The 18,177-nt window shown below is 36.1% G+C and overlaps 1 protein-coding gene, 1 long non-coding RNA gene and 2 other non-coding genes across 6 annotated transcripts; 1 reads left to right on the top strand and 3 right to left on the bottom strand.

The window, feature by feature from the left end:
- Positions 1–3,048: 3,048 nt before the first annotated feature.
- On the bottom strand, positions 3,049–3,147 carry dre-mir-365-3 (microRNA 365-3). Its single transcript, NR_034209.1, has one exon. It is a non-coding gene; the product is annotated as a microRNA 365-3 (primary transcript).
- Positions 3,148–4,707: 1,560 nt separating this feature from the next.
- On the bottom strand, positions 4,708–4,805 carry mir193a-2 (microRNA 193a-2). Its single transcript, NR_039219.1, has one exon. It is a non-coding gene; the product is annotated as a microRNA 193a-2 (primary transcript).
- A 2,796-nt stretch (positions 4,806–7,601) lies between these two features.
- si:dkey-10p5.10 lies at positions 7,602–10,684 on the top strand. Its single transcript, NR_170261.1, has 2 exons — positions 7,602–7,752; positions 9,943–10,684. It is a non-coding gene; the product is annotated as a si:dkey-10p5.10 (long non-coding RNA).
- A 496-nt stretch (positions 10,685–11,180) lies between these two features.
- On the bottom strand, positions 11,181–18,136 carry utp6 (UTP6 small subunit processome component). 3 transcript variants are annotated; one of them, NM_001111207.1, is given in 19 exon segments: positions 11,181–11,474; positions 11,565–11,637; positions 11,731–11,797; positions 11,903–12,012; positions 12,199–12,279; positions 13,140–13,319; positions 13,433–13,510; positions 15,831–15,910; positions 16,038–16,213; positions 16,319–16,400; positions 16,479–16,560; positions 16,650–16,727; positions 16,821–16,939; positions 17,067–17,130; positions 17,276–17,323; positions 17,424–17,516; positions 17,635–17,676; positions 17,761–17,845; positions 17,942–18,136. In NM_001111207.1, coding segments are annotated over 19 exon segments (1,785 nt in total). In that variant the 5' UTR covers positions 18,034–18,136; the 3' UTR covers positions 11,181–11,319.
- Between the last annotated feature and the right edge of the window lie 41 nt (positions 18,137–18,177).

The raw sequence follows: 18,177 nt of genomic DNA on the forward strand, positions 1-18,177 counted from the left end.
TTAATTCACCTATAGCGCATGTCTTTGGACTTGTGAGGAAAACCGGAGTACCTGGAGAAAATCCATGCAAACTCCACACAGAAATGCCAACTGACCCAGCCGGGGCTCAAACCAGCAATGTTCTTGCTGTGAGGCGGCAGCGCTACCCACTGCGCCACCGCGTTGCCCCTAGCGTTGAACAACTGAAATTAAAACTCACATTGCCTAAACCGTACAATCACTTTTTTCTTATAGAAAAATGTAAATAAATAACGCACTTTTAAAAACAAAATAAATTATTTTCAATGTTTTCATATTAAAAGTAGAAAATAGGCAGCATTTCTTGTATCTTCTGTAAAAAAATTATTTAATGTAAATTAATATTTTTAAACAAAAGTTTCCATCTGGAGCTCCACCACAGCACTCCACACTTGTGAACACTTGCTCCAAAAGGCTCACTGCTCTCCTCTGGCTATCAGCAATGCCCACGCTCGTCAACACGACCAATCACAGAGCTTGCACTACGACAAGTTAAACTTGTTAGTAGCCACGGCGAGGGGTAATGCGACCACGCAGAGGCTGCGCCGGACCATACCAAAGTGACTTGAAGGATAAGTATAAATAGAGTGGGGTCATGTGACTCCACACATGGTAGGGAAAGTAATTGAAAAAATTGACCTGGAATAATTAGATCGACTATAGGTTCTAACAGATGATTAATAGCCCAGCCCTAATAAAGCATACTCTGTTTTGTTGATCATCATAAAATCAGCTGCAGGAGGTACTTCCATACACAAAAACTAAAAAATGTTTTTGCTACAGACAGTAAGGTAAATAGGCTTTCAGACACTTTAACACCAGCTTCTTGATCATCACTGTACATACATTTAGTGTTTTGGTCTCAATTTTTTAGACAGTACATAGATACACATGCTGTTTTATTATCAATAAACTAGTGCTGTCAAAATTAGAAATTCGATTTATTAGAAATATTTAACACGCTAAACAAAAATTTACGCAATTAACGCAGTTGCAGTTTTTTTATTTCCTGTTGTGGTCGACATGTGTTCAACATGCAAATAAATATAGAATATACCAAGGAAGCACTTTTTGAAGGCAAGTTTCAGTTTAAAACAATTAATGTCACATTACCAGTCTATGCAGCATTTCTTCCAGAGTTTCATGCAATTTCGGGTGTTTCATTTTTAACTTTCGACTTCTGTTTTAATGGAATTTGATACCGCATGGCGAACGGAAGGAAAAACCTCCTAATTTCATGACTCTGTGGTCCTTAAGTTAATCAAAAATTGCTGTTTACATGAGTTATTGCCATCTATCACTGAATGTGTCAGGAATATTGAAAACAAAACCAACTTAACCACATTCTTAAAGCAAGTATTATCTTAATCATGTTAAAATTGGAGTGTTGGCGTCCATGTCAATGTACTTAGAAAGTGCCAGATGAAGTCAAAAACAGCGCATTCCTCTGCCTTTTAGCATGCGCCCTCCAATGTTTTATTTTGACGTGTTTCCACCTTAAACGCATGTGTGTGCTTCGCGTTGATGTTTCAGAACCCTTGTGAAATATAGCTATTCTTTAGAACGCTTAGTTTAAGCAAGTTTGATGAACGCGATCATGCGTGTTGAATCTGAAGCGAGTTGCTCCGGCTGCCCTGTCATGTGAGTGTGTGTGTCTGTGCGCGTGCACGTTTCTTAGCAACAAACCTGCCTAAACGTCGCTGTCCTTAGCCACTAAATTAAAAAGTTACAGCTCACATCATTCAAAAGAAAAGGTCCACATTGTCCCCCGATAATGTCAACAGACTGGACTGTTTTAGCAACTGGCTGAATGTAAAGGAGGACTAAGCAAAATTGTTTTTCCTTTATAATTAATGTTCTTAACTCACAGCAATACAACTTTACAATGAGTACAATTGTTTGTATCCAATTCTTTATTGTCATTATAATTTTCTATATTTGCAATGCCTGTATTTGGGCATTTTTTGCAATCCACTTAGAATCCAACTTGGAAATCATTTTTTTCTTTGTTGGCATTGATTGTTTTGAAATTCAAATGGCACTGACATGCCTGTGTTTTAATTTCTGTAATAAATATGGCTGTCAAGCCAGGACCTTGACGGTTTATTGTGGGTATGTTGTTTACATGAAGAAATATGTGTTACAAGTTAAATAAAAATTCTAATAAACAATTATATTTTGAATTCAATTAGTTATTGTCTTGCGTTTACATTAATTTTACATTTGAATAGCCAAAATTACAAGATTCAGTCTTTAAAATGTGATTAATCGTGATTAACCGTGGTTAAGTAAAAAAAAAAAAAACAGTGTTATTAATTAGTTATTTTTTTAATCGATTGACAGTACACTAAACACATAATTCAGCTGATTTAATATGGTAATATGCACAGATCCTAAGATTTTGTATTTTTTAAACTGAAAACCAGCAGCTCTGGAGGCCTGGCTGCCCCAGAATCGGCTGTCCCTGTGGACGCAGGTTGTTGCTGGAGACAGACAGAGTGGGCAGTCTTCACCAAACTCAGACAGTCAGGCTACAGTGAGGAGGAAGAGAGAACCTCGATCCTGTGATAGCCGTATGAGATTCCACATGCTCTGATGAGTCATTTCTCCCTCCCTCCCTCCCTCCCTCCCTACATATGAAGCGTATGAGCCTGAGTCATCAGCTTGTCTCTTTCTTTCTTTCCCACCCTTTACCTCACTCACTATTTCTGTTTCTGCTACTCTGCTGCTACTTTCTACCTGTCACTCTCTCTACCAATACGAAACTAACAACAGGAGAACAATTCGCATACATTCTGGGCAATGTCATTGGTATTTCCCCATTCACATTAAAAATTCCCCAACTGATGGCCCAGCGCCAATGTTTCAAAATGTAATGTGAATGAGCAAAGCAGCTATGTTTGGACTGTGCAACAGATATCAAGCATTGAAAGTACCATACTAGTTTAGTACCTGAAAAAAATCAATAGTAGTAACAAATTTCAGATTCTATAAACACTGGAGTTAGGACTGATTTAAAAGCAGCGAATTGTTGAGCACTGCAAGAGCAATAAGGATTTTTAGGGGCATTATGACTGGGTCAGTATAACACAGCTGCCCCTAAAAGTCCCTCACTTTTCTTGCTGACTTTTTTTGCAGTTTCTTTGTCCAGATTTACTGCTCTAACATTTAAAGTTATATCATAGACTCAAAGGAATCTAAACTAAAGGTCAGCCTGGAGTATAATATCCCTCCTTTCCCTGGACAAAGGCCAAGCATAATGTCAGACCCTTATTATTAGAAAGCATTAAATGACAATTGATTTCAATTGCCAAACTGTTTTACTACGCCACTTTTCTTTTTAGCTAGAAAGTATAAAACTCTTGGAAAGCAGCAATGCCATTTACAGCTTAGACATCTCTTCATCACTTAGGCGGATATTTGATGACACAGAAGTTTGAGTTGCCTTCTTGTTCTATTCAAATTATGCAAAGGAAAACTTTTTAATAAAATTCAAAGCAAACCAGTTAATGCAAATACCACTGTGTTTCAGTTAAATGATCATTAAAAGCTGTTAGAAAAGACGCAGTCATGACTGGAATTTTTGAAAAAAATTAAATATGAAGTATTTTGTGAAATGATTGGTAAAAACAAATGTATGTTTTATCCTGTATGCACTTTGGTTATATTTTAATCCTCCGTACTGCTTGTATTACACTAAAATGATAGCATCTAAAGAACTTTTACCTATTTTAAATTACTCTTTCATGTTTTCCATGTGTACTGTTTGGAAGAGATTAGTTTACAATGGTTAGGCCTTTGCAACTGTCTAGATGTGTGACAGCCAGAACAATATATACAAATCCATCGGGAAATGGAAAACTATTGGCAGGCAGCTTTGAGATCTTCTTAATATGACAAACTATATCAGACATGCTTGGTAGCTATCCCAGAATCCATACACACTAACAAAGCTGTAACCCGCCACTCCCTGTACAGTAAACTCTTTAATGAAAACTGACATACTTCTTTCACAAAAACTAGTACTTGCTTTTATATTTATTTTGAATTGTCATTGAAGTCAGTGTCTTTCGTTAAATTATCAAAAACTCAATTAAGTTTTTTTTATCTGCATAAATGATGTACTCCATAAATCTTTAGGTGTTACAAAAAATTGAGCTGTATTGTATGCAGTTTATTTTACTAAACAAGAAGACAGTATAATTTATAGCTGTACTTTCTATAAAAACACTTTTAGGACAATCATATTACATATAAGATCACAAATGTTTTGGCTAATACAAGCACAAGCATTCAAAGGAAATCATTCCGATTTATTTATTTTTGCTTTATTTTGTTATGCTTAGTAGTACTTTTGTAAGATAAATGTAGCAGATATTGTGAAGCTATAGATAGACCGTTTCATTTTCTACTGTATTTACTTTTAATCTATTAATAGCATCTAAATAGCACATTTTAGCTATAAAATGTAAATAAAACAAAGAAAAATATATATTTTTTTAAAGTTTTTAGTTAAGAACGGAAATTAATTAACGTTATTTTAAAATCACAGAATAGATTTTTTTTATTCTATCCGATTCCACTTTATTATTAATACAGATAGGTTAAAGGCCACACACACACATACACACACACACACACACACACACACCCTACACTCGCGCGCGCATTCAGCACGGTCAATTGACAGAGATGGTCACATGGGCCGAAAACTGGGACTTTGTAGGCCAGTTGAATGAAAGGAAAACTCACCTTGCCCGCAAAGACCCAGCCTCTGACACACTCTCAAGTGTTACTGAATTCTGCTTTAGGATGGGTGATCGTGCGCTAAAAGTGTATAATATGTGCTAATCACTCGCATTTGCAATTAATCGACTGCATAACTCAGAAACGCGACCAACCCATGCATGTGACATGAGAAACAACGACGCGACGCGTCCAGTGACGAGCCTATTCGACTGTCCAGGTTATCACTTTTTACCTGTCATTTCCACCATGTACACCAGCACCAACCTTCCTCCGTGGAGCTGCTTTAGAAAGAAGAGGAATATCGTCTGAAGAAGAATGGAAAATGTTGCCGCGTAGTGAGAAGTTGCTGCCACTCTTCACACATTATCATCACCCGCCCCCTATTTGCGCTCAACTCTTCATGAAGACACAGTATATCCACAGGGACCGCTTACAACACTCTCTCTTTGCGCAAAAGTGGACGAAGGGAAAAAGTCAATATTACGCGGTGACACAGTGAGCCTTGTTAATACGCAAGCTTTTGAAATTCTTCATGTACACTGATTTAACCAGAGCGACCCCATGTGCTCGTTATTAATGAATTATCCATCTGACTTCTGTAGGCAGATCATATTTGCAGTGTACATCATGTTGCGCTAAAGCGCCACCAACTGGTTCCTTTGATCACATGCGGCATTGTGTCTTGCAGAAAGTCCTACTATGATGAAGGCCTACTTCATGAAAATTAATAACGTCTGACGTTGCTTAGTAACCCTAGAATGTCCATTCACATATCTTAGTGAAAATTTGTTTCTTTAGTTAAGATACTGTTTTGAATAAGCGGATAGCGTTACTCCTAATTCATATCCATAAGCCAGTGACAGTCCTTCATCGTAGTATGCATGTAAGCATCCGGGCCCTGGACCTCCCAGAACTGGATCGACGTCTTGCGTGTGTGTGCAGAGGACTTCATTAAAACAAATTCCCTGACCTAGAACAAGCACTCATTTATACTAATATTATTAATAAACCATCTCTACTGTGAAACAATTGACACACTCAATCAATTGCAATGTTTATTTGTTTTTAACGAATTTCTCAAAATCAGAATTTATTCCACATTATATAGGCATTATATATATAGTTTTTTTTTTTTTTTTGTATATTATTTTGAGTTCTCATCTCAGCTGCAAAGAAGGGGTGAGGTAGAGAATGGATGTGGATCGAGCGGCTCCCTGTGGTCACGCCTGATATATCCAAAGACCATTGTTAATTTTTATTACATTATAACACAAATACAATAAGGCAAATTCCACTAACAACTTTTACCTACATTTACAGAACAGAACACAAATAATAATAATAACAGCCTTATAATAATAATAATAATTAGCCTACACGACAGGGTCTTCTATGAAAAGATTGTTTTAACTAAACAGTCTTCTTCCTAATTTTTGATTTCACCAACTTTAAAGATGTAGGCTACAGTATTACCAAAATTAATTTAGGAAAACCAAAACAATAGTTTTGTTTTAAGGCACTTGCATTTATGAATATAAAATTTCTGAATTTAAATATTATTTAATACAAAATTAATATTAACATCTTCCCCTTATAAACCAAATAAAATATTATTTTTAGAAAACTTGGAGACAACTTGAGAGAAACTTTTAGCCACTCAAATGAATCAGAGTAGAAGGTTAATAAACAGTGAAATAATAAATGTGCAGTCGTTTCAATGTCAACCTCACAAAATGTACAATTATTGTGATCAAAATTAAATCTATGTCTAAGAAACTCTGAAGATGGGAAAATATCATTGAATCTTTTAAAGTGTACTTCTTAGCTCTGGGAGGTATGGGGAAAGAAAGAAACATAGTTCTTAATCCAATATTAGAGCTCTTGGGGAAAAAATACACATTATTTCTACTAGCTTGTAATGGAAATTTATCTTGAGTTCAATGATCTTATTTTATTAGGTATTTCACTCTGAATAAAATCTTGTCCATTTATCAACACGATGAAGTGTCATTTATAATGGCGACCACATTAAACATCATTACAAATGCCTACGGAATAGATTTCAATATCCTGTTATAGTGCATGATCCCATTCAAAGTTAGATTTTTCACAAACATTTCTGTGACTCAGAACCTCACCCTCTTTGTTCTCTTTGTTTCTAAAAATGTACATATTGTTCCAAATTTTATTATGTGGGAAAAATTTATGTTTGTAAATTAATTTCCAGCATAAAAAAACCTGATCATGAAATTCTGATAATTTGACAGGGAGTTTCTGTATTGAAAAATCACAAGGTTATAGAGTTCACTTTTGAAAATATTATTTATAGATTATTTCTGGATATAGAAGCAGAAACTATTATCACTAGCGAAACATTTTTAGTTTTTGATGAATGAGTTATTTAATCTATGCCATTCATACAATCAAAATCTATGGACTGCAGACGTATTTATAATTTTCTAATATTGTTCCTTTTTCAACAAAACGAACTTTCCTCTTCCAAATAAAATGAAAATTCAACTCATTGAAATGGGAAGGGAACAGAGTAAACACATGGAAAAAGATTCCCCTTTTGTTAATAAAACTTTCAAAAATAGAGATTTCCCTTTGCAACCATTCATCCAGTCTAGTTTTAGGGATTACAACGCCAAGATATTTAAGCCTATATATATATATATAATATTGTATTTAAATAGAACATTTGCGTTTGCAAATCTTCTTTAACTTTCTGCGGCTGATCCTTCCCTCGATCTTGTCCCTGACCCCCATTATATTTAGTGACATTTATCGTTTGTCCACTGATTTATTAATTGATTCTCAAAAGAAGACACGCCCTCCACATGTCGTCATCACGCCAGCCCGGTCGGGCTTGCGGCAGAAGATCGTGTATTTTTGTCAAATGGTCTGTTATATTTTTACAGAATATTGTGTACGAATGATTGTTCACATTGCGTTGGTTATTCGGCTAACATCGACGATCCTTCGGTGAGTCTCCATGATTGTTTATCGCGTTGTTTGTGCAAGCAGGGATGTCAGCTGATGATTATGTTTGCCTGTGCATGTCTGACGCCGTTCATCATTTATAAAATGTCTTTTTATGCCTCCACCAGAACCTCTCTAATACTAGATCACATATATTGAATTCAAAGCAGCATGGATGGGGATTTTGCCAATTGAGAGATATATGCCTGGCCTTATAGGCAGAAAATGGCCTGTAAATCAGTGCAAAGTTGTTGTAACTTGCTGTCTCTCGTGGCTATTTTAAATTGATGATTACGTCGACAGTATTACTCTATTGTGTTTAAAATTAAGGTTAAAACGTTGATATTGTTGTGAAAGATGCCATGTCACGCTATGTAAACACGAATGGCTCACACTTCGTTATACTTGTAAATATGAAGAGTTGCCTGATGTAGCCTACCTGGGCTCAGTCATGTGTACATACAGTAACAGTATAAAACACTATTACGCTATAATAGCCACTAACACAATATAATCAAACATCATCTCTTTTCATTTGCAAGATTTCTTTGGGTGACGCAGAATGCATATTGCTATTGTGTATTTATATAAGAAAGGTAATGAACGCACCAACAGCAAAGACGTGTTATTTGTTTCATTAACTATTTTAAAAATGCAAATTAACCGAAAACAATTGTGCAGCTGCTCTTATAATGACATTATAGTCTCATTCTACAGTCACAAAATAATAGTGTAGCTAGAATTAACAGTGTCTTTATTTGTTGTGATGCAAAAATATACAACCTCGTGTCCTTTCTCAAATGCATTTCAATATAAAATTATGTTCCCTGTAAGTTGATTAACTGTAAAACACAAGATTGAAGATGGAATGTTTAGTTACCAAATAGTTATGTTATAAGTTTACTTCCATTGTGTGGATAATAAAAATAATAATAATAATATGATTAAAAATAAATGAGGGAGGGTCCATACAACATGTGTACAATATATGTAGTTTACAGTTCCTTTTAAACGGATTGATAGGCAAAGGCTCAAATGTTGTCCTAAACACACTGTAATCTCTCTAGTAAACAGTGAGGAGTTAGTAAGGTTAAGAGATGCTTGAAAACTGTAGTGTGTCAGCTGTGTTGGTCTTCTCGTATTAGGTCTGCACAGTATATCATTTCAGATATCGCAGTGTCACATCGCAGGATGTGCAATCTTGAGTTGGTTATATAGTTGATCAGACACTTCAGAACAGGCGATGAGCTTTGAAGAGCAAGTGCAGTTTATCCATAATAGAGCAAATTATTTTAAGTACTTTGACTGTTTGAGAATTTCAGGAGTTTAAAGCATGTATTTACAATAAAATAGTATCGTTTAAAACTTTAATAAAATGTTTTTTTAATGATTGATACAGTAAAGAGTTTATAATTTTACATTCGAATTTTCTTATTGTTTCAGTACCTGAACATTATTCAGGTAGTCCCCATAAATCCATTTTATTTGTTGCAATTTTATCTTTGCTTTGTTAAATTTATATATCATTGTAATTTATTTTATATTATGCAGATGTACTACATAAAGAATGCCATCTCAATCAATCTAAATTATTGAATAAAGCTATTCATCTCATCTGGGGAGAATTGTATAGCGCAGAAAAACAGAATATGGCAATGTCCGATTTTTCTAATATTGTGCAGCCCTACCTCTCATGCTAACTGCTCATTCATTCATTTTCTTTTTGGCTTATTCCCTTTATTAACCTGAGATGACCATAGTGGAATAAACTGCCAACTTATCCAGCATACGTTTTACGCAGCGGATGTCCTTCCGGCTTCAACCCATCACTGGGAAACACCCATACACACCCACATACATACACTACGGCCAATTTGTCTAACCTAATTTACCTATACCGCATGTCTTTGGACTTGTGGGGAAAACCGGAGCACCCGGAAGAAATCCACACCAACACTAAAACATGCAAACTCCACACAGAAATGTCAACTGACCCAGCCGTGGCTCAAACCAGCGATCTTTTTGCTGTGAGGCTATTGTGCTTCCCACTGCACCACCGTGTTGCCTCATGCTATCTGTGTTCATGTCAAACATTTCAATTTTAGCATGCACCCTTGTATTGTTTTTCTCAAATCAAAACATTATTCTGCTATCTATGATCAGCTCGTTTCTTCTTGTGATTCCGTCTCTCAGGGGGAGGCAGGTGAGTGAGGATCCCACACTGTGGGGAAGCCGCACACTCAATGGTGTCTCCCACAATGAGGGCATTGGTGGATGCAGTTTGGGCAGTGTGGAGCATCGGGGCTTCAATCTATGACTACATCCACACGAGTGCTATGGAGGAACGCATCCACTCACTGGAGAGTGCCATAACCATCCACCAGTGTGTCATCGGCCTGCTGTCTGCTGGACTTGTAGCACTTTTCACCTATATTCTGCTAAGGAAGCACTGACTCAGGACTTTTACAAAGCCACATAGACAACAGGGGAGACCATGGTAACATGTTTGTGTCAAGCTCACCTAAAAGGGATTTTAACATCTTCTTTAAAGCTTGTCTTTTACCTAATCCATGACTTAACTTTTCTGATTCTCCCTAATTTTTATGACTTTGAAGTCAATGTGATCTGGTAAAAACAAAACAAAAAATGCTACTATTTTCCATTATGGCAAAAGGAAGGATTCAGGGATTGTACCTGTTTAAGGTTTTAAATGTAAGCTGGTGAAAGCTACACAAACACAAAAAATAACCACTGGATCAGCAGGCAATTTAACCTGTTTGCTGCTGTTGTAAATGGAGTCAGCTTTAGTACATGGGACTTTAAAACCATATTTAACTGAATGGCTAAGGACAGCTTCATGCTAACATCTCACACAACCTTTTACCAAATCAATTGTTATTTGTTAATAAAATAAATCAGTGACAGATTAAATTCATAAAGTGTCCTTATTCATGATATATTTGACTACTTGTAGGTGTCAGGCTTAGTACTTTGACATTTAATTGTGAAATCAGTAAAGCACAATGTGTTTTTTCTTTATTTAATTTTTACTCTTACAATTTATTTACTGAAGGAAAATAAAATGGGTCATCTGTTCAATAACAGCCAATTGTCTGGATTAAGCATGGGCAAACTTGATCCTGGCAGGCCGGTATCCTTCAAAGTTCTGCTCCACTGACTTCTGCAAGTCACTGATTAGTTTGTTCAGATGTGTTTGATTAATGTTGGAGCAACTTTTCTGGTCCTCCAGGATCAAGTTTACTCATCCCTGATCTATTTAGTCTAAAATTCAGATTATTCTGACTGAATTGATGCTACCTTCTACAGCTTACACAATTTCACTGCCGTTTCGAGTTTGATTGTTTGCATTTGCTTGGTGTGTTGATGAAAGCCAGGATGTACCACAATACAAAGTATTTCAAGACAACAACAACAAGATAAAATGTTTATTTCTGAAGGTACAGGAAAGTACAAATTTATGCACCAAAGAAGTTTTAGGTTTGCCTTTACTAATCCAGCATTTGTGCTCCAGACATGAACACAGCTATGTATTAAAGAATCATACAGAATTTAAATGTTGCCAGTCTGCAGCAATGTGTACAGAGTGGTAAAACGCTCAACACTTTCTCCATCAAGGGTCTTAACAGCCCTCCAGTGGATTTTTCCGCAGTTCTCTGGGTTACCATGCCTTCCCAACTCTTCCTTAATGTAGTCAATCCAGAGACCTAAACAAATTATTTTCCTTGTTCAGTGAAATATGTGAAAACATGAAAGGGATTTAAAAGGCTAAAAGCAAATCAATCAATCACACTCACTTTCATCTGAAGAGCCAAACTCACGAAGCACTCGCTCGTAGCAATCTCTAAGGTTACTCATCTTTGGAGTCTCCTGAGTATGTTATTAAATAAAAGTGTAAAATGTTAGAGATTACCTAACAGGCTACTATACATAAAATATCCCACAAGTGCTACATCAATTCACCTGCTCTTTCTCAATCTGAATCATCTGCAGGAAGAATTCCTTAGTAAAGGGTCTGTGTTCATGTAAGCTGAAAAAAAAAGATAATATGTGATGAAAATAATTCCATTAAATCAGAAAAATGACAAAAGCATTTTGCTTGTTTCCTCAGCCTCTCTGCCATTTTAATGTGTACCTTACGAAGGTTTTTCTGGCCCTTTTGTAACCACCAGTTTTGTATGACCATTCAAGGTATTTTTCCTTTATGGCAGCTGACACTGCAGGAACTGGGGACAAGATCCCTTTCTGCAAATATAGGATTAGGTGAAACCAAATAATGTGATGCATTATTATTTGTGTACTACTAAGATGCAAATCATATCAATATAAATTTGGTAAATAACACGCATAGACAGACAGAAATATTTTCAACATTGTTGACTCATCTTGCAGGAGTTTTGTAGAAAAAAAAACTTTTATATCATGTCCCACCTGAAAGAATGCTTCCGTTTCTTTTGGCGTTTGCGAGGCCATACTCCAATCAGCCTGCATCTGCCATATTGCCAGACTTTCCTGTTGAACATATATACAGATGGTTAGACATAATAGGGTCTGATCTTCAGATATGACCAGGATTACAACTATAAGGATTGCAACTATTATTAAATATTTTCTTTGTCATTAATTATACATACATTCATATTTCACACTTTTATCTAAAATGACATAAGAATGGAATTTAAGAAAAGGTTTTTAAGTTTTCCCCCCCAAAAAAGTCACACTTGATGGAGAACTTATAAGATTCAATTACAGTTGATAATATAATTGATGAAAAAAAATGAGCATCGACTCCACCGAACAATATTTTATTACGTATGATACATTTAACTGTAACTTGTAAAGCCTTTTTTTTAATACTTGGCTGAAATAGTTTTTTTATAGCCATTATTCATGCACAGCATCACAAGGCATAAGAAAAATCTGGATAGCCTCATGTTACACTGTGATTGGACGTCTTTGTGGAGTTATACAACAACAGGACTCATAATCCTGTACACGTGGCAACTTCTCACTAGCTGATTTACTAAACAGTGCTTTGGATAATAAACGTGCAGGACTGAATTTTCAAAGCAGAGGAAAAACTTTTACTAGTTATATTTTTGGCAATAACGTTACTGTAGCTCAAAGAGTAGAGTGTAGTGCTAGCAGCAACAAGCTGTGGAGTTTGATTTCCAGGGAATGTGTTGAATGATAAATTGTAAAAGTCACTAAGCTACATTTAAGGGTTACTTGTATTGCTTTGCTATAGCCCACTAAAGAAAAAAAAAATCCAAATAACTACAGAAGACAATTTATTAACGTTGACTAATTAGAGCAAGTCAGTTATTGCAGTACGATGTCCCACTTAGAGTCAGCTGTGGCACAACTTCTACCTTGAGACTGATGTGTTTTAGAGCTTCCTGAAATAAAGGTCCCGCCTCTGGACTTTTCAGATGGACCAATGTCTGGAGGCTGAAGCTCCACATTTCCACTGATTGGCTGAATCGCTGGGCTGCTGTGGTGGCGATCTGGGTAGCAGTTATTGTATCCCCCGATGACAGCAGGACCTGGAGCTGTGTTTTGAGGGGATGAAAGTGGCCTACATTACAAACACCATTTTAACTCACTGCTGCATAAAGGGTGGGTAAGAAAAAGGTATTTCTATGACAACTGTTGACTGCATTACCCAGTTCTTGTAGAAAGTCTCCTGCAAAAGCTGTGCATCGTGAGCACTTTGTAGGACTCGGAGTAATCGTTCCTTTCTCTGACAAAGAAGAGTTACAATAAATTAAAGACCTAAACTCTGAATTCAAAACAACATGACAACCTAAAAATAAAACTGACAAATACCAACCCACTTCTGTGAATGATCTAAAATAAAACATGAATAATTGATTTATTTTTAACTCTATAACAATTTCTTTCCTTCAATTAAAAATTGAGCTAATCGTCTACACTTCATTGGTATGCACTGGTGCAATAGGTGATTGTCTTTAGAAGCATTTTTTGTTGTGCTGGTTGAAAGTATTTTCACAGTCTAACAGTGATGATTACAGTAAATGATTTAAATGTATTTATATGTATTTTTATATTTTGGGTAAGGCATAAAACAAAAAATGTTCATCCAATTAAATAGAGTCGGACCGGCATCTCATAATTCCGATAAGTAGCCTAATCTGTCTGTCAGCAAATGCAGATTTGAACAACTGCGCAGCCGTTTGTACGCAGCTCTGCCAACCGCCGCACGTTCACGAAAGAGAGAGCGCGTGCGCAATCGGTAAAAACATGCTAAAGCAAAACTTTTTAAAAACCTGAATCAATATTGGAGTTAACTTTGCACGCTGGAGAGAGAATGACACCATGTCTGAAGGATTTCTCTTAGACAGGTAATGTTCTGTTTTAAAACTGTTTCAGCTTCACGCAAAGCTGATGTAATGTTAGATGTTGTTCTTACAAATGGGTTATATCTTCACAGAAGTGTTGTTCAGCTACTATAATCTTTCGGTGAAAGACTGATAAGACTGATAAGGATTTTGATTAGTTTAACAACAAAACACAAGTAAATACCGCTATTCCGCCTTGCCTCTCCCTATATTGTTTACCTTGCAACTCTAAATATTTGCTCTGAAATAGCATGTCAGTTTGGCTTGCACGCCACCGGACAAGCACTAGTGGCTTTTAACACATAAGACAGGGTTCTTTTGCGGTGCTCGTGTTTCAGGAGGCGTGGCTCTAGATGGGAGGGGAGCGACTGTGATTCAGAGATTTATGCTAAGCTGTTAGCATTGTGGAAGATCACCTTCTGTACCTTTAACTGTTGCTTACTAATTGGCCTGATGACAAACCTACTAAAAAGATGTGTTTGCTGTGAATTTAATCTGCAAAATCGGGGTCCATTCTTTATACATTTATTACTCAGTAAGCTGGATCCTATTATTGACAATTTGGCACAATCCAGGACAGTATAGTTCTTCCAGGAGCACTCTTATTTCATATAAACATTTCAAGCGTAGGTGATACTGAAAGAATGTATTTTACCAACTGCTGATATGTTCTCAGAGTACTGTAACAAATAGGGGAAAATAGATATTTTTTGGAAATAAATCAGAAATAAATGTTTGTTTAAACTTATGTAATCTACTCTTCGCAATATAAGATATTAACAAGGTCACAGGGTGGTACCATTTCAATGGGTTCAAAGAGAGCACGTTTCTACTTTTTAAGTGACTAATATGTACACTTTAGGTACTTAGCAAGACAGCAACATGGTCCTTTTAGATGTAAACTCACACTTGGAAAAGTCACTCTACCTGTTTAGTGCTATTTCTAAGAGTATACGATAAAAAAACAAACAATATTCTCATGAGACATTTCGCTTTCTTTTTTTTGTAATTGAATACTTACATAATTTACAGCATAATTAACAGTAATGTTGAGAGCTAATATGCTGATGCTTTGATGGAGCACAGTAGATGCAGACACATCTCAAAAATTAAAATGCTAAATTAAATAACTGGTTATGCCTTAAACCACAAAATTTTGAAACTTGATACCATCCTGAAGAAAATCCTCTCTAATGTAAAAAAGTTAAATTGCTAAATTGTTGACATAAAAAAAATTTGTAAAGCCACCAAACGTAGACAGCTCTTGCATACCATTAATACACTGTTCATTTACTACAACAAACACAAGCTCATAGAGTAGTCTCAGATCAATTCATCCAAATTTTTTTATCTGATTCACAAACTTGATTAATTAAACAAATTAGTCAGAGATCAGTGATCAAGATTAAAAGATCCAGGATCTGCCGAATTCTCTTAGACTCGGTCCTGGAGGGCCAGTGTCCTGCATATTTTAGTCCCAACCTCAATTAACCACAACTTAACAAGCTAATCAAGCTCTTTCTAGGTAAACTAAAACTTCCAAGCAAGTGTTTTGAAGGAAATTGGAGCTAAACTATGCAGGACACTGGCCCTCCAGGACAGAACTTGGACAATCCTGTCTTAGATCTTTTAAGTTGGGAACGAAAAACAGAGCCTGGGTATTACTTTGTAAACAAATAAATAAAATACCAGATTTGTTACCTTTTCCTTGAGTTCAGTGACATTTGTCTTTCTCTTATATCTCTCAAAACAAAATGTGACATAGCATGTCCACATGGCCTCTACAAAAGAATAAATAGCACATTAATATGCATAGAACAATAAAATATACTCTTCTTCCATCCCTGAATTCTAACTGAGCATTTTTATATGCAAATTCTGAACAAGTCCCTGTTGCATTATAATTACCAGAATTTAAGCTCTTTAGAGCCTCCTCATAAACTAAGCAGCAGCGCTCTTCCCTGCGGTCTGTATCAGAAGCTCTTCCTTTCGCAGACTGCAGCTCTGGAGCACCAGCAGAATCCAGCTCACGCTTGGCCATGAAATCCCACATCAGGCAATCATCGCTATATTGACTCTGCAGACTGAACAGAGAGAATTCCAATGTCATGTTGTCTGAGAAAGAAATTTTCATGATTGCATATTGCCAATATAGACGTAAAAAGGCAAAAGGGGAAACGGCTCAGTACTCTTGCAGGATCTTGTCTTGTAGGTCCTTTGTGAAGTCAAAGATGGCAGCGATCTGTAGCAGGGACAAGACGAATTCGGCCCCTGATGACAAGACAAATAAGCACATTATAACAACACACAGCTGATACTATTAAACAGTTATGTGGAAATTTAGCCAACCTTTAATTTTCTGTGCAGCATCTCTGTATATCACTTCAGCAAGTTTTCCACTCAAGATTTCTGGAGAAAACTGATATTCCCCCTGAATTTAGAAAAGATGTTTTATGAATTAAAATATGCATTTTATTTTCAAAAAGGCAAGGACTCCAGATGTACACCTTTTTAACCTACCACATCTATTTTAGCTTGCTCCAGTTCCTGTTGCTGTTTCCTCATCTTCTCAGCATGCATGAGCTCCATCCGGAAATACTGTACACACATACAATGGTTTGTTTTATGTATATATGAGATTCAAAGTGTAATGTTTATAGCATTGGTTGCTTAAAAATAATGTTGCCTCACCTCCAGGTAGACTTTCTTATTTTCTGGATGAAAGCGAAGGGCACGGAGGAAAAGATGCCGGGCACTCTCTGAGGAGTTCCTGTCCTCCATTTCACATTTAGCAGCCATTATCCACAGAGCTGCAAGAAAACGCCAAAAACTTTATTTCTAGCCATGTGTATAAAGCTGCTTATACATCTAAACTACAATAATATTAATGATTGACAGTAAACCCAACCCCTAAACTTCTAATTTACTTAAGTTTACCTGGTTTGTCAGGATGGATAGCTAACATAGATAACAAAATCTTGCTGAGCTGAGTCTTTGAGCCCTTGTTGAAAGACAAAAAAAAAAAAAAAAGATTAGGATTTTTTTTTAAAGACAAACACATTTGCGTTATTATTTCTTTCTTTCTTTCTATTTTTATTTCTTTAAAATTGATAAGGTTTTTTGCATTTAATAACAAAAGCACATACCCATTTCTTATTAAAGGCAACATGAGAAAGCCAGAGTTGCACATCTTCCTACAGGAGAAGCATTTAATGGAATCAAAAATACATTTGAATCAAAAACTGACCATCACAATGAATCTAAAACTGAGGTTATCATTTCTTATTGCCCAACCTGCCATTTGCTTGTCGCCCTTCTGAAAACACTGTTTATGCCCTGAATGATGGGATACTCAATTTCTTCACGTTTAAAATGGTAACCAATTCTCTGAAAGCAGAACAGTACATCTCACTTAAAGTAACACAAGTTAGTTAGGTCTGCTGTTCTGATTACTGAAAGAAGCAGATTTCAAAATAAATAAATAACAGAACAGATTTCAACTCACCGCTCTCCTCTTCTTGATAAGTTCAAGAGTGTTTATTTCGAACTGATTTTACAAGGATAAAAAAACAAGGTCATAATGTGCTGATTTCTTACATTAAAGTGCAAAAAGCTATTTGTTAATACTGACCTGTATGTATGTAATGAAGTCATCTTTACACTGAATTGCTCGGTGTAGCTTATATTCAAGTGCAGTAGATCTTTTCAACATGGACCTGAAACAAAAGCCCTTTTTGAGGAAACTTTCTCTCTACAGAAGCACCATTTCAATCCATCTTTTCTGTTCGCATGAACACGAGTGATATACTCACTTGACTTCTTTATTGGTAAACAAACCGACTCTCTCCAGTTGTTCAAGCCCTGGTATTCTGTCCTCTAATCGTTGTTGTACAATGTCTGCCATTTCTAAAACAGGTTATGGGACGCTTTACAAAATACTTAAGATGCACAGCGCAATTACATCCCAAAACACGTGTGGACAGGAAGTTGTCAAATGCTCTACATCCGGATGTTCATCGGTTAAAAAATCCGACATGAATTCTGCACT

This window comes from Danio rerio, chromosome 6 (assembly GCF_049306965.1).
Source record: "Danio rerio strain Tuebingen ecotype United States chromosome 6, GRCz12tu, whole genome shotgun sequence".
NCBI classification, from domain to species: domain Eukaryota; kingdom Metazoa; phylum Chordata; class Actinopteri; order Cypriniformes; family Danionidae; genus Danio; species Danio rerio.

Coding starts and splice junctions, on each gene's coding strand:
- utp6 (XM_073952704.1), bottom strand. CDS start 18,033: ATGGCAGACATTGTACAACAACGATTAGAGGACAGAATACCAGGGCTT. Junction 17,517..17,634: donor TTATCAAGAAGAGGAGAGCG/GTGAGTTGAAAT, acceptor TTCTGCTTTCAG/AGAATTGGTTACCATTTTAA. Junction 16,214..16,318: donor CAAGACAAGATCCTGCAAGA/GTACTGAGCCGT, acceptor CTCTCTGTTCAG/TCTGCAGAGTCAATATAGCG.